This window comes from Capra hircus, chromosome 3, assembly GCF_001704415.2.
Source record: "Capra hircus breed San Clemente chromosome 3, ASM170441v1, whole genome shotgun sequence".
NCBI classification, from domain to species: domain Eukaryota; kingdom Metazoa; phylum Chordata; class Mammalia; order Artiodactyla; family Bovidae; genus Capra; species Capra hircus.
In genome coordinates this window covers 77,012,712-77,027,973 of record NC_030810.1, presented here as the reverse complement: position 1 = coordinate 77,027,973, position 15,262 = coordinate 77,012,712, and the positions used below count along the sequence as shown (strand labels likewise).

The 15,262-nt window shown below is 38.0% G+C and overlaps 1 protein-coding gene across 3 annotated transcripts in view; it reads left to right on the top strand.

Annotated features, from left to right (window-relative positions):
* Positions 1–15,262, top strand: part of FRRS1 (ferric chelate reductase 1) — a 61,619-nt gene that overhangs the window by 20,968 nt on the left and 25,389 nt on the right. For all 3 annotated transcript variants that reach the window (XM_018045809.1, XM_018045810.1, XM_018045811.1), the window contains exons 6-8: positions 2,491–2,673; positions 8,160–8,258; positions 9,650–9,797. In XM_018045809.1, the coding sequence (XP_017901298.1) occupies positions 2,491–2,673; positions 8,160–8,258; positions 9,650–9,797 (430 nt within the window). The remainder of the gene's footprint in view (positions 1–2,490; positions 2,674–8,159; positions 8,259–9,649; positions 9,798–15,262) is intronic.

Genomic DNA, 15,262 nt, shown 5'->3' with positions numbered 1-15,262 from the left:
AAGTCTCAGTTTCTTCACCAATAAATGAGAAATAATAATATCTAGTTCTTATAGAATCATATATTACTGTGAGAACCCAGTAGAATGAATATAAGATTTCTGATTGATTTGTACTTAATAGGTATTTAGTAAACACTAGTTCATTTTTTCTCTTCCTTCCACTTTCTTGTCTCTTTATAGCTCTTTTTTCTCATAGGGAAGGCTAAATCTCCTATGCTCCTATATAGTGTCTTGTTTTGTTTACCTTCTTTTCCACATTATGCAATATGTGATGAGCCATTTGATTACATTATTATGAACTTTTGTTTGACCAAACAATTTGATTTGTTGTTTGCAGTAATTCTCAGTTTGTTTAGTCTCAATGTTTATTTATTTTAAAGTTGCTTTAGGGCATTCCCAGTCAGTCTGGATCTGAGCTTCCCAGGAGGAATCTATTAACAATCTAAAAAAAGATTGTTATCTTTTCTTATATTCATATAAAAAGGCATTAGTTCTTGTTGGAGATTTTTTATTGTATCTCTGTACCAAGTTTATAATCTCCAATTATGGAGAGATTCATTCAGAATCATAGGATGTTGGCACTTGTAGAGAGCTAGAGGAGACCCTGAGAGATAAATTCTTTAGCAAACACAATGGAACGGTGGAATAAAGGGGAGAACAGAGACAGACTAAACCCATGTTTCCAGGCTTCTAGTGGCTTATTCTCTCCACTCTACTATACTTTCTCTTTAAGTTCCTGTGAAATAATAAACAAAAATTATATATATATATATTGGCCTTTGCTTGGTTTCTGTTAATAGTTGGCCTTTTGACCCTAGTTCCTGATACAGAGCTGCTAAATCCTTTGGAATTTCCTGAATGATGGGGTATCTTTTGTTCTAGGTGACTCTTGGTGGACTCCTATATGGGGGCTGGTCCCCCAAAACACTGATCCATGATTAGAAGCTTGCTGCTTTCAGCCCACTGACCCCATTCTCCAGAGAAGGGAGAGAGGCTGAAAACTGAGCTAATGATCCTTCATCCCACATGATAGTGGTAGTGGTTTAGTCGCTAAGTTATGTCCGACTCTTGTGACCCCATGGACTGTAGCCTGTCAGGCTCCTCTGTCCATGAGATTCTCCAGGCAAGAATACTGGAGTGGGTTACCATTTTCTTCTCCATCCCACATGATGGAGCCTCCATAAAAGTTCCAAAAGTGTAGGTTTCGGAGAGCTTCTGGGTTGCTGACCACATGGAGGTGCGGGGAGGCTGGTGCCTCAGAGGGATCATGGAAGCTCTGCACCTGCCCCTTCCTGCATGCTTTACTCTACACATCTCTTCCATCTGGCCATTTGTGGGCTGTTATCCTTTTATAATAGACTGGTAATGTAGTAAGTTAACTATTTTCCCAAGTTCTGTGAGACATCTTTATAAATTACCTAACTCAAGGAGGAGGTGCTGGGAACCTCCAGTTTATGGCCAACAATTCCGAAGTCCAGGTGGCAACCTGGGGCTTGTGATTGGTATCTGTGATGGGCATCTGAAGTGGGTGCAGTCTTGTGGGACTGAACCCTCAGCCTGTGGGATCTGACACCAATTTCAGGCAGATAGTGTCAGAGTAGAGTTGAACTGTAGCACATTAAGTTATGTCATCAGAGAATTGCAGAATTGCTTATGTGGAAAATGCCCACACCTGTTTGGTGGCCAGAAATATTGCTAGAGTAGAAGAGATGAGGGTTTTCCTGTACAGTTCCCATTAAATCTAGTTACTTAAACTCATGTTTAGCTCTCTTCTGAAATGTGGTGTCACACCTCATTCTAACTCAGTATGACTGCTTGTTTTCTCTGTCAAACTGTAGAGCTGACATTTTTCAATAGTCTTTCTTATTTGCAATACCAAGAAGCTCTGAATTAAATCATCATAGATTGTTTTTGCTTCTTCTCCACTAAATTGTTATTACTATTATTGGAGCGGTGGTATATATGGGAGTAACCATTTTTTTCTTACATTATTTTAATGTCAAACTGAACTTGAATTCTAGAGGCAGAGTCCAGGATCTAAATATAAAAACTTGCTAATGGTTTGTTTGTTTAGTTTTAAAAATTCCATCTCTGAAAGCTAGAGGATATCCTTTAGGCAAGAATGTCAATGTGGACTTAAATATTCCCTAAGAAATTTCTCAAAGTTTACTCGAAACTTTGCTCCAGACATAATTAATGTGAAGTATTCTCTGTATTAAAGGGATCTTAATACTCATGTGTGATTATAGTCCAATTAATGTTGTGTCTTCCAAATTTTAATTAATATTAATTAAATTTAAAAGTTTACAACCTAACTACTGCTTTGATAATTTTTAATTTGGGATGTGGTCTTTTCCCCCTTGTTTGAATCCTTATGATGAAAATATATTCTTGTTAAAATCCATACTTCAAGGTAGCAGCTCTTCTGTCATTGGAGATGAATTGCCTGTTTGATAATTAAGAGTCTTTCCCCCCCTGTCATTTTTCTAGTTCAGTGCTTCAGACTGTGGGAACAAGAAGTTCTGTATCAGGAGTCCTTTGAACTGTGACCCAGAGAAGGAGCGTGCCTGTGTCTTCTTGTCCTTCACACGAGATGACCAATCAGTGATGGTTGAAATGAGCGGTCCCAGTAAAGGCTATTTATCCTTCGCATTTTCCCATGACCGATGGATGGTTTGTACCTCTCACTTACATCACTGGTGGTGAAAGGAGAGTCACTGGAGTGAGTGATAATCAACAGCAGTTTAGCATTTGTTCTAGGGTCCGATTCTCATACTTTAGGGAGGAATGGGAAGGGAGGGCAGAGAAACTAACTTGGATTCTCAGTTAAGCAGCGTTGAGTTGAGCCATCCCATATTAATATCTCTAAGGACAAGGCTGTCCTGAGGAAAGTCAGGAAAAGCATTTTGTTTCCAGTGGATTTGCCACTTTATCTGTCTACCTCTGTCTCTGCAATATAGCAGGAAGTGCAGTTAAGAAAAAGTTGCTCTTCATAAAGTCTCATGTTGTTTGTGATGCTCTTCAACTCCTAGTTTCCTCAAGTGACTACAGCCTGGATTGCTGCTCTTGTTGTCCCCATTTTGATGGTCATGGCACATTTCCCCAACAGGGAATTAAACCTAGTGTCTCCAGACATAAGTGGCTTCTTTACTGGGTCTACAAAATGTCCTGCTCTCCTTGGGTAGTGCTGAACGGATTAAGAGATTCTGTAGGTGGCAGCCTTGTGCTGTGGTGTGGAAGAACAGAGTCCTGCACTAGCATTCTGATTTCCCAGGAGAGGAAGAAGGCTATAAAGGCCAGGACATGTGTCTATCCTGTTCCAGCAGAGCTGACTGTGGAGGGGGGTGGCTGCAAATGGAGAAAGCCTCTCATTTCCACATTAACAAATGCAAGGAGTCTTTTCTTGAGAGTTTTCTTCCTGTTAGGTTTTAAACTTAACATCACTTTTTAAGGAAATCATTATTTTTTAAAAAAGAAAAGGAACTCTGATTTCCATATTAACAAATGCAAGGAGTCTTTTTTTTTTTTTTTTTGGGAAGGAGTCTTTTCTTGAGAGTTTTCTTCCTGTTAGGTTTTAAACATCACTTTTTAAGGAAATCATTATTTTTTTTTAAAAGAAAAGGAACTCTGAGATTCTGTGATAGAAGAACAAATATTTTCCTTCAAAGTGCATGCTAATTACAGTAATCCTTGTTATGCTGGCTGCAAATATTTCAGGGAGCCAGGTGTGACTTTTTTGGGGGTGGATGACATTACAATATGTGATATGACATGTATATTTTAAAATGTAGTTTCACAATGCACTCATTATCTTTTTTCATTCAACACAGGTTGTACCTTAAACCTATGAGATAGAAGATATTTAATAGGCTTCTAAAAATACCATAAAAAAAAATTGTGACTCTTTCCCTTTTAAAGTTGCTTTTATGGGAAATTTTATACTTGATCAAATGATGTTGCAATTCTTCAAAACATTTTCCCCATTTTTCTTTCTGTGATTACCATTATACCTACAGCATATCCCTTTGTTCTCAATTTTGGCAAAAATGAACCTTATTCATATGGTGCAAGAGGAGGCTGGGTTAAAAATAAATGTGACTGTAAAGCTACAAGGAAAGATGGTGATAGTGCCTGTTATGTGAATGGAACTGGCTATGAAGGAAACTCTGAAGATGAGTCCAGCAGGGGTTAACAATGATAGCCTTGTTGGAATAAGTGTAGGTTTATTAAGGTGCATGTGTAAGGTAGAGTACTCATTTGGATATGTATTCTAGTCACTTAAATAAAAGAATTCTAGACAAACTCCCTGTTGCTGCTACTGCTAAGTCACTTCAGTCATGTCCGACTCTGTGTGACCCCATAGACGGCAGCCCACCAGGCTCCCCCATCCCTGGGATTCTCCAGGCAAGAACACTGGAGTGGGTTGCCATTGCCTTCTCCAATGCATGAAAGTGAAAGGTGAAAGTGTCCGACTCTTAGAGACCCCATGGACGGCAGCCTACCAGGCCCCTCTGTCCATGGGATTTTCCAGGCAGGAGGACTGGAGTGGGGTGCTATGGCCTTCTCCAAAACTCCCTGCAGTAGTACACTAACGTGTTTCCTTTTCTGGTCACATAAAATCTGTCAGCCAGAGGAAAAGACACTATTGTTACAGAGAGTGTTGTGATGAGGAGCCTGCAAGTAGAACAATTAATTCTGTTCTAAGTCGTAGGCATAGGTGACACAAAAATGTTTACCTCTAATTCAAGATATATTTACCTTACTTAGAAATCTTATGTTTCTAGTATAGTACTCATCAAACATGTTTATAAAAAGACTTAATTATACAGGTGCAGTTAATTTATGGAGCAAGCCTATTTGATGATTAAAATCGTCTGTACACCTGTTTGCCTAAATTGGGGGAAATAAATCATCACCAAAAATATTTGTAAAGTGGTTGTTTCTATTTTTGATTATTTTTAAATTCTTAGGATATTTTTATGACTTGCAATTTCTTATCAGTATGTCATATACGTTCAAATACCAAAAGTATCTGATGTTATGAATACTGATTAGATAAGCTAAATTATACCTTTTTTCAATTTGGTTTGTACATTAATGATAGCAGTTCTGGTTTGCTATTAGACCTCATTACTAAAATTAAGAACACAACTTTCCATATTTTTTCTAACAGAATTTGCTAATATCTGAATTTTAACTGAAATTCAGAATATACACGTCTCCCTCATCTTAGATTTTTTTTTTGTTCTCTGAGATAAAGCATTCAAGTATATACACTGTATTAGCTGCTGTTCTCTGTTTCCCCTTGTGCAGTGTTGTCTTATTCTGTACATAATTTCTTAACACTCAAATTCCAGAATGCTCCCAGTGCTGGGAGCTCCCTCGCTTGTGTGTCCAGTTTGAAAATTCCAGCTTCTGGGTGGTTACTTCCAGATGAGTGTTCTGGACAACACAGGCCATCGTCTACAAACTGAATTTATTATCTACCCTTCTAACATCCTTTTGTGTTTCCCATTCTTGGTGATCAACAACAATAGTAAAACAGTAACTACTGTTATTCATCTCTTGCTTCTTTTCAGATACTCTCTGGGAAACTTATGGGCTGGTTATCTCATTCACTGCTGCCACCATCTTCTCTGGTGTTCAAGAAAACTTTTGACTTAGATTCCTCTCTTTTACTCGCCTCTCAGGTTGTTTTACCCACCATAACTTTTTGTTTTGAAAAGTTTTAAACCTATACGAAAGTTGAGAGACTAGTATAATGAACACCAGTAAACCCTTCACCTGCATCTGTCACTCTCTCTCTTTCCGTGTGTGTGTGTGTGTGTGTGTGTGTAGATTAACTTTTTCACTGTATATTAACACACATTTTTTTCCCTGCACTATTTGAAAATTAATTTACTATCATGACATTTTATGTTTCCTTTTCAGCATGTATCTCCAAAGAAGGATATTCTCCTACAATTATCATAATATCACCATCAAATATATAATAATTTTATTCAATATAATGTATATTCAAATTTCCCTAATTGTCCCAATAAAGTCATGTATACATATATATATAAAATCTCTAATCCAGACTAATCAGTTATCACTCAGTGCATTTAATTGTTATATCTCTTTAATCTCCTTTTCTTTAGAATGTTTACCCTACCTTTTTTCTTGATTTTTTTCCTGGCTGGTTGTTTTGTAGAATGTCCCACAATTTTTACAATAGATTCAGGTTATGATTTTAGACCATATTTGAGGTAATCTCAATCCTAGCCCCCAAAGCATTGGTGAACCTTTAGTAGTTACAGGAAAATATTGTTTTCTTTAACATATTTTCAAAACTTTTCAAAGTCCTTGTTGGTATTTCTGGCCTTGTCCTGTATATGTTTTAGCTTTATGTTACCTGTTTCCTGAAGTTTCCATGTACTTTTTATATTTCTGTATCTTTGGTCCTAGAAGTTCCCTTCCCCTTAATTGCAGCTCTACCTTATCCGCGTGTATTTTTTTATTCTCCGAAGCATGGTTAATGCTATCTTTTCTGATAAGCCTTTTTCAATCCTTTGACCCTACCCAATTTGTCTTTCTATAGCACCTTGTTTAAATCTCTATTTTATCATATTTCACATACTATTTTAATTGTCTCCTCTATTAAAACACAGTCTTTGATCATAAGTACTATGTTGTCATCTTTGTTTCTCTCACTTGATATTTTCTTATAGAGTGCATTCTAAATGCTGGAACTGAGAGGAGCAAACAGGGGTAGGAGGTTCTGTCTAATTCTGGGGTTTGGTTGGAACTTCTCATGTGTGTTCTACCATGCTCCAAATTTGGGGTTTCTACAGCTGCCTGGAGCATAAGGTTGTCATAACACCTTCTCTTCCCCTCACTGTAGAGCCATGAAAACCGAGAGTTACCTCTCCTTCATCCTCATCTCCTCACCAGTATTTGAGAGGTTTGCCTTAATGACTTAGTTGACTTACCCTCAGTTTGCCTCAAAATCAACCATTTTGCTGTATTAAATTTTGGTTGAAATAACAAGAAAATTCTGTTGTTTCATTGATGATAAACATTCTAGAAAATACACATTGTTTGTTTAAATCAGAGATCAGCCAACTTTTTCTGCAGAAGGTTAGATAGCAATGACTTCAGAATCTGTGGGCCGCATGGTCTCTTTGTAGTTACTCAGCTCTTTTATAGTGCTAAAGCAGCTGCAGACTGCTGTAAATTAGTATGTGTGGCTGTGTTCCAGTCAAACTTTATTTATAGGCACTGAAATTTGGATTTAATGTATTTTCACTTATCATGAAATATCATTCTTAAAAAACCATTTAGATATGTAAACACCATCCTCAGCTTGTGGCCTGTACAAGAACAGGCATCAGGCTAAAGTTGGTCTGTGTGCCATAGTGTGTAGTGATTTAAATTATGACAACTCCAAATTTCTTGGGTTGCACCAATTCTGATTTGAGTAGAAGATGTGTAACAGGGAACTGCTTTGCTAATGTTATGTACTTATATGTAAAAACTGGAACTTTTTACAAGAAATTTAAAATTTTTTGTAAATTTTACAAATGTTAGAAAATTATATTGGTGTTTTTAACAAGACTTTAATTATAGCTTGTTAGTCTTGGGTCTTGTTTAAGGAATTTAGTGACAAAAGCTGATTAAAGACCTTGTTAGATAGTTTATGGAGAACAATTTAGAATAGATGAAAGAACCAAAACTGTACACAATAACTTAAAACCCATATTATATTTTTGGTGGTGGTAGTGGTGTTTATTGCTAAGTCATGTCCAACTCTTTGTGACCCCATGGACTGTAGCCCACCAGTCTCCTTGTCCATGAGATTCTCCAGGCAAGAATACTGGAGTGGGTTGCTATTTCATTCTCCAGAGGATCTTCCCGACCCAGAGGTTGAATCCACGTCTCCTGCATTGGGAGGTGGATTCCTTAACCACTGAACCACAAGAGGAAGCCCTGTCATTCATTTGTACCATAACTTAAATGCACTTTAAGGATGCAGTCTGCTGTCTGATAATCACTTTAAATAAGATTTAATTTTTAGGAATATTGGAGATTAAAGGAAAGATAAGAATTCGACTGACAAAGAATGCTCCCTTGTTGAAATTCCCTTGACCTTTTTTTCATTTGTCATTGTTTTTCAGGGTGATGATGATGCTTATGTGTGTATTCTTGAAGATCAGATTGTCCACATACAACCTTCCCATTTGACAGGGCGAAGTCACCCTATCATGGATTCTGGGGTAGGTGTGAAGATTCTGGAATTGTCCACCTGGTTGGTCCATCTTCTGGCTATATGGCTGACGGTGCCATGGCTGTGGTGCAAAATAGCTTCCAAACCTGCAGCTAGCAGCAAAGACCAAACAGGGCTCTGGTAGCAGAGTTCTTATCTTACAGTCTGGGAGATACCTTTTTGCATTTTATTATATATATGTGTAAATTGTTTGTATTTAAGGTGTATAGCATGATGTTTTTATACCCCTCTCCATAGTGAAATGATTGCTAAAATCAGGCTAAACAATATATCCATTGCCTCAGTTACCTTTTTCTTTTTTTGTGATGAGAACAGCTGAAATCTACTCTCTTAGCAGATTTCCAGTATACAGTCCAGTAATGTAAACTACAGTTACCATACCCCTTTTCTATGCTTTAGAAAGCACAGGAAAGTTTTCTTTTTTAGTAAAAGATGAATTCTTATTTGTTTCACTTAAATACTTTTCTATTGCATCTGTTAAAAATATTTTATCATTTGTTAAGAAGGTCAAAAAAGCTTGTAGACAGATTTTTAAGAGGTTTGTTCAGTTCAGTTCAGTCGCTCAGTCGTGTCTGACTCTTTGCGACCCCATGAATTGCAGCATGCCAGGCCTCCCTGTCCATTACAACTCCCGGAGTTCACTCAGACTCACGTTCATCGAGTCAGTGATGCCATCCAGCCATCTCATCCTCTGTCGTCCCCTTCTCCTCCTGCCCCCAATCCCTCCCAGCATCAGAGTCTTTTCCAATGAGTCAACTCTTGGCATGAGGTGGCCAAAGTACTGGAGTTTCAGCTTTAGGATCATTAGTGACACAGAATTTCTTGACTGATGAGAAAGAGGTGGATATATGGTAGGTGCTGGTTCAGTGCCTTGGGCAATTGTCTCGTGCCCAGTGTTGACATCTGTGCCACATGTGGCCTATTTCTGGTAGAGAAGTGTCATTTTGACACGGCAATTGACAAGCAAATGAATTCTGAAGGGGCAGTAGCTACCACCTAGTGACATGTTCTCTGCATAGCTTTCTTGTGAGGTTACAGCTTCTCACAAGTTGCATTTTGGGTACCAGTGTATTACTTGCTAAGTATTTCTTTAGTGTTGTTGATTGTATATTAGGGGCCAGATGGAGTTAGTGCATCTGCCAAAGTTTCTAGCCTCGGTAGTAAAAATACTATTTTTGCCAAGTGGGATAAACACAAATACTGGGAGAATGTGTTTCTTGTACTCTTCAAAGAGGAAGTGGAAAAACAATGACACTGCAGACAAAACATGCACAGAGGATCTTAGAGAAAGGAAATTGAACAGGTCCAGGATTTTGATCACATCTTATTTTTAGCAAATATTTGGAATGTGCTGAGAAGACCCATTGTATGTGTTTGCAGGATCCTCTTGAGCACATGGCTTGGAGGTTGGCGGATGGTGTTATGCAGTGTTCTTTCAGAAGAAACATTACCCTTCCTGGGGTTAAGAATAGATTTGATCTAAATGCAAGCTACTACATATTTATAGCAGATGGTGCAGCTACTGATGGTAAGTATATTGATAAAAAACTATTTTTTTAAGGTTTGTCTCTCATTTTTTTTTCTTTCCCTCTTTTTTTTGGAGAGACTATGGTAATTGCTCTTTTTTTGAGATATGCATTTGTGGATAAAGAGTTATCAAACTCGTTTCCATCTTTGCCTGACAGTTTGACTTCAGTTGACCTTCCAGCTTTGTTTCCCTGGAAACTAGGTAAAGGTAGTGTCAACTATGTTATAAGGCAACACAATAAAATTGATTTCTGGCTGGTAAACTGCATTTGGACCAGGAAAAACTATAAATACCTGATCAACAGCTGGATCTTTGAGCTTCCTTGGATGTAGTGACTTTGGCAGTTTCCTTGCAGGGACCCTAAAGGCAGGACTATGTGGGGTTTTTGCAGGAGATATTGGCTCTTGTGGATGACCTGTCCAATATGAATCTCATCTCCTTGGACCTGAGCTTTCTCCAGGGTGGAAGAGAGGGGTAAAGGGAATAACTCCTTAACAGCTGAGTAAGCTTCTACAGGACCTCCCTTTGAAAAAGGATGCCTCATGGTGCCCTGCAGGTGTACTGTGTTTCCTGTCTCACAGCCTTCTAAGTCAGTCTGATGCCAGGTATAGCTCAAGGAAGTTTTGAGTTTGAATGTTTAGTTTATCTTTAATACAGCCCTGGTAGGTATTGAAACACATTAAAAAGAATAAATAGATTTATGTTTAAGGTCTTAGCTAATGATATTCTGAAGAGTTGCAGGAAATGCCAAGGTAATGTTGTAGTTAGTGACTCATCTCCCAAACTTAATATCCCCAAACTTGGAGCATATGGCCTACTCTGAAAGTGGTGAGGCACTGGGCGCATAGAATGGAAGAATGAGGGTAAAAGAGGAGGAGGAACAGAAATGTGGTGTGGGCAAAACTGTGAAAAGCCTTGCTTGCATAGTCTATCATGTGATTATTTATCTTTAATTGAAGTACAGTTGATTTACAGTGTTGTGTTAGTTTCTAGTGTACAGCAAAGTGATTCAGATATATATTTGAAGCTATACATGTATTTCTGAAAAAAAATATTCTTTTTCAGATTCTTTCCACTATAGCTTATTATAAGATATTAAATATAGTTCCCTGTGCTATACAGTTGGACCTTGTTAATTATCTGTTTTGTATATGGTAGTTTATATTCTATCATGTTGTTTAGACTTTATACTATAGGTAAAGTAGAGGTTCAAAAGGTTTTAAAGCAGGATGACATATCTACTCAGTGTTAGAGAAAATTTAGGAATATTTGCAGGTTTAGTTGTGGGTGATATGTTTGGTTGTCTTAGGCAAATCGTGTATTCTTACTTGCACCAATAACAGCAAATGTAGCTTGAAAATAACTTTGGTTAAATGATAATAATGGGTAAAATTACCTAGTACATAATGAGGCCAGTTGTTGGCTCAGCATTACCATTAAGGTTTACATTTTCTCTTTATAGAAACCTACACAAGATATGCATTATTATTATTATTCCTGTTTTACCTGGAAAGAGACAGGCTTTGAGAGGTTAGGTCATTTGCCCAGACAAGTAAACAGTGGAGTTGGACTATGAACCTAAACTCTTTGAGCTCACAGCCTCAGTGTTCAATACCTTCTAACATGGGAAATGTAGGAAATGAATTTTTTATGAGGAAAAACTCAAATATTTGCATTTTAAAACATATTACTAAAGTGCAGGTAATTGTATTATTGTTATCCGCAGCTGTCACTTACAATAAATTGTATGTATCTCATTATTTCTTATAGAAGATTTTTTTTAAAACTAAACAGTTTAAGAAATACAATTTATTAAAACTTTCTTTTAAGGTTTCTATGTTATTTTAATTTTTGTTTATTTATTTACTGACTGTGCTGGGTCTTCCTTGCTGCGTGGGCTTTTCTCCAGCTGTGATGAGCGGGGGCTACTCTCCCTTTGTGGTGTGCAGGGTTCTTACTGGGGTGTCTTCTCGGGTTACAGAGCATGGGCTCAAGGGTGTGAAGGCTTCAGTAGCTGCAGCGCAAGGGTTCAGTAGTTGTGGTCCTGGGCTCTAGAGCACAGGCTCAATAGTTGTGGTGCCCAGGCTTAATTGCCCTGCAGCATGTGAAATCTGGGATTGAAGCCTGCATTGGCAGGTGGATTCTTTACCACTGAGCCACCAGGGAAGCCCTCACAGAGATCTTATGAATAGATATTATATTGCCCGTTTGTAGAGATAAGAGAACTAGAGCCTAGAAAGGTGAAGCGATTTGTTCAAAATCACACAAGTAGCAGACTCAGGAGTTAAACCCAAGTTGATTCCAATTACAAATGCTGTGCCCTTTTCCTCATATCCAGCTACTTCCTTTGGTGCCCAGAATGTCATAGGTACTCCAAAAATGATTATCAACTTGAATGGATGCCTTACATTGCTAGAAGATTTAACAGTTTGCATTTTTAAAAAACTCATACTTTAAAAGAAAAAGTATCATTTATTTTTAAAAATTTCTTTATTTTTAATTGAAGAATAATTGCTTTACAATATTGTGTTGGTTTCTGCCATACATCAGCATGAGTCAGTCATAGGTATACATATTTCCCCTTCCTCTTGAATCTTCCTCCCACCTCCCACCCCTTTAGGTAGTCACAGAGCACCAGTTTGAACTTCCTGAGTCATACAACTAATTCTCACTGGCTATTTTACATATTGTAGTGTATATGTTTCCCTGCTACTCTCTCCATTTGTCCCACCCTCTCCTTCCTCCCTGCATCCCCTGTGTCCATAAGTCTGTTCTCTATGTCTGCATCTCCACTGTTGCTCTGCAAATAGATTCAGCAGTACCGTCTTTCTAGATTTCACACATATGCATTAATATATGATGTCTGTTTTTCTCTTTCTGACTTACTTCACTCTGTATAATAGGCTCTAAATTCATTCACTTCATTAGAACTGACTCACATGCATTCCTTTTTATGGCTGAGTAATATTCCATTGTACACATGTACCACACAAGTGACAGATAGTATACACAAGCGAAGTCGCTCAGTCGTGTCTGACTCTTTGTGACCCCATGGACTGTAGCCCACCAGGCTCCTCCATCCATGGGATTCTCCAGGCAAGAATACTGGGGTGGGTTGCCATTTCCTTCTCCAGGGGATCTTCCTGACCCAGGGATCGAACCCAGGTCTCCTGCATTGCAGGCAGATGCTTTAATCTCTGAGCCACCAGGGAAGCAGGTGCATTTAAATAGGTGAATTCCATTGTACTATAAGTTATGTGTGTTTTTGGGTGTATGGTGATGACAACTGTTTCTTCTTAGTCCAGCATTGTAGAAATTAGAATGCATTTTCTGACAGAAACAGTATTTTAATTAATTAGTATTTTCCTGGAAAAACCGAGTTCATGGATGATACATGTGCAGAATAGAGGATTGTTTTATCTCCCTCTTCTGCTGGTGTTGCTATGGTCATGGCATGGTAGGGAGAGTCTCTATCATGTTTTGTGGTATTTTCCAAAGTGTGAGGATCAAATAACCTGCTTCAAAACCACCTGGAATGACTGCTGAAATGCACATTCCTGAGCTCCATCCCAGACTCACTGAATATCTGTTGTTTATGCTTGGAATCTGCATTTTGACAAGCATTTCAGGTGATTGTTCTGTATACCGTGGTTTGATAACTTAGTGCTTTAGGACAGTGTTCTTCCAATGAAGGTGTACATATTGTAAGATAGTCCAGGGATACAGAAAACAATGTTAGAACTTTCTATTTAGATTTATTTTATCTCACTAAAAATTTCTATTTTAATAGTGTTCACATTGTACAATAGTACAATGAATATGTTTATTAACAAACATACACATAAATCACAGACATTTCTTTTTTTAACTGGTAGAGTGCAAAGCAACCAAACAAAACTGCAAAACAAAACATGTCAACCTGGACATTATCAATTCAGGGATTTCATTTTTTAGTTCCTTTGTATTGGGGAACAAAATACAGTTGCCCCATAGGTCATTGTTGCTTTCATTATTTTTGTTGTTGTTTAGTACCTCAGTTGTGTCCAACTCTGCGACCCCATGGACTGCAGCACGCCAGGCTTCCCTGTCCTTCAGCATCTCCTGGAGTTTGCACAAACTAATGTCCATTGAGTCAGTGATGCCTGCCATCCAACCATCTCGTCCTCTGTCATCCCCTTCTCCTCCTGCCCTCAATCTTTCCCAGCATCAGGGTCTTTTCAAATAAGTCAGTTCTTTGCATCAAGTGGACAAAGTATTGGAGCTTCAGCTTCAGCATCAGTCCTTCCAATAAATATTTAGGGTTGATTTTCTTCAGGACCGACTGGTTGATCTTCATGCTGTTAGGGGACTCTCAGGAGTCTTCTCCAACACCACAATTCGAAAGCATCGGTTCTTCAATGGTCAGCTTTCTTTATGGTCCATCTCTCATCTCCATACATTACTACTGAAAAAACCATAGCTTTGACTATGTGGACCTTTGTCGGCTAAGTGATGTTTTTGGTTTTTAATATGTTGTCTAGTTTTATCATAGCTTTCCTTCCAACAGGTAAGCATCTTTTAATTTCATGGCTGCAGTCACCGTCCTCAGTGATCTGGAGTCCAAGAAAATAAAGTCTATCACTTTTTCCACTTTTTCTATATCTGCTTGCCATGAAGTGATGGGAGCAGATGCCATGATCTTAGTTTTTTGAATGTTAAGAATGTTAAGCCAGCTTTTTCACTCTCCTCTTTCATCCTTATCAAGAGGCCCTTTAGTTCCTCTTTACTTTCTGCCATTGGAGTAGTATCATCTGCATATTGGAGGTCATTGATATTTCTGATGGCAATCTTGATTCCAGCTTGTGATTCATCCAGCCTGGCATTTACGTAATGTACTCTGTATATAAGTTAAATAATAAGCAGGGTGACAACATACAGCCTTGATGTTCTCCTTTCCCAATTTTGAACCAGTCCATTGTTCCAGTCCATTTGTTGTCTGGTCATATGTATGTGGATCACTTATATGCTGCACTCTGCTTAAAAACAGTGAGACTGTGTGAGGCTGAAACCATTTTTCAGAGCAATCATATCTCTGTAACCCATGTACACATGAATAGAACAAGGTCATCTTGGGCAAATTTGACAAGCTCAGGAGACATTGTTTAGTAATGCAGACTGAAGGTCAGAGGGAATGTGATGCTGAATCAGAAGCTTCTGATGATTTTTACAGACTATGCTAAGCTCCAAAGGATACTACGTTATTAGTAAAAACAGAAAAATTAACCAGTTTCTTCATCCAAATATGCAAAAGTGATTCAGCAAAAGTGATCAATATTAATATACAGATGAAATTGCTCAATGTTTTCAGATTCAGATAAGTTTTCAGATTTTCATTTTCTACTCTTTTTTCTTGTTATCCTTATATTTGGTGTTAAGCTGGCATATAGCTATCTTTCTGTTCTTTTTCTAACTGCTGAGTTGTTTTA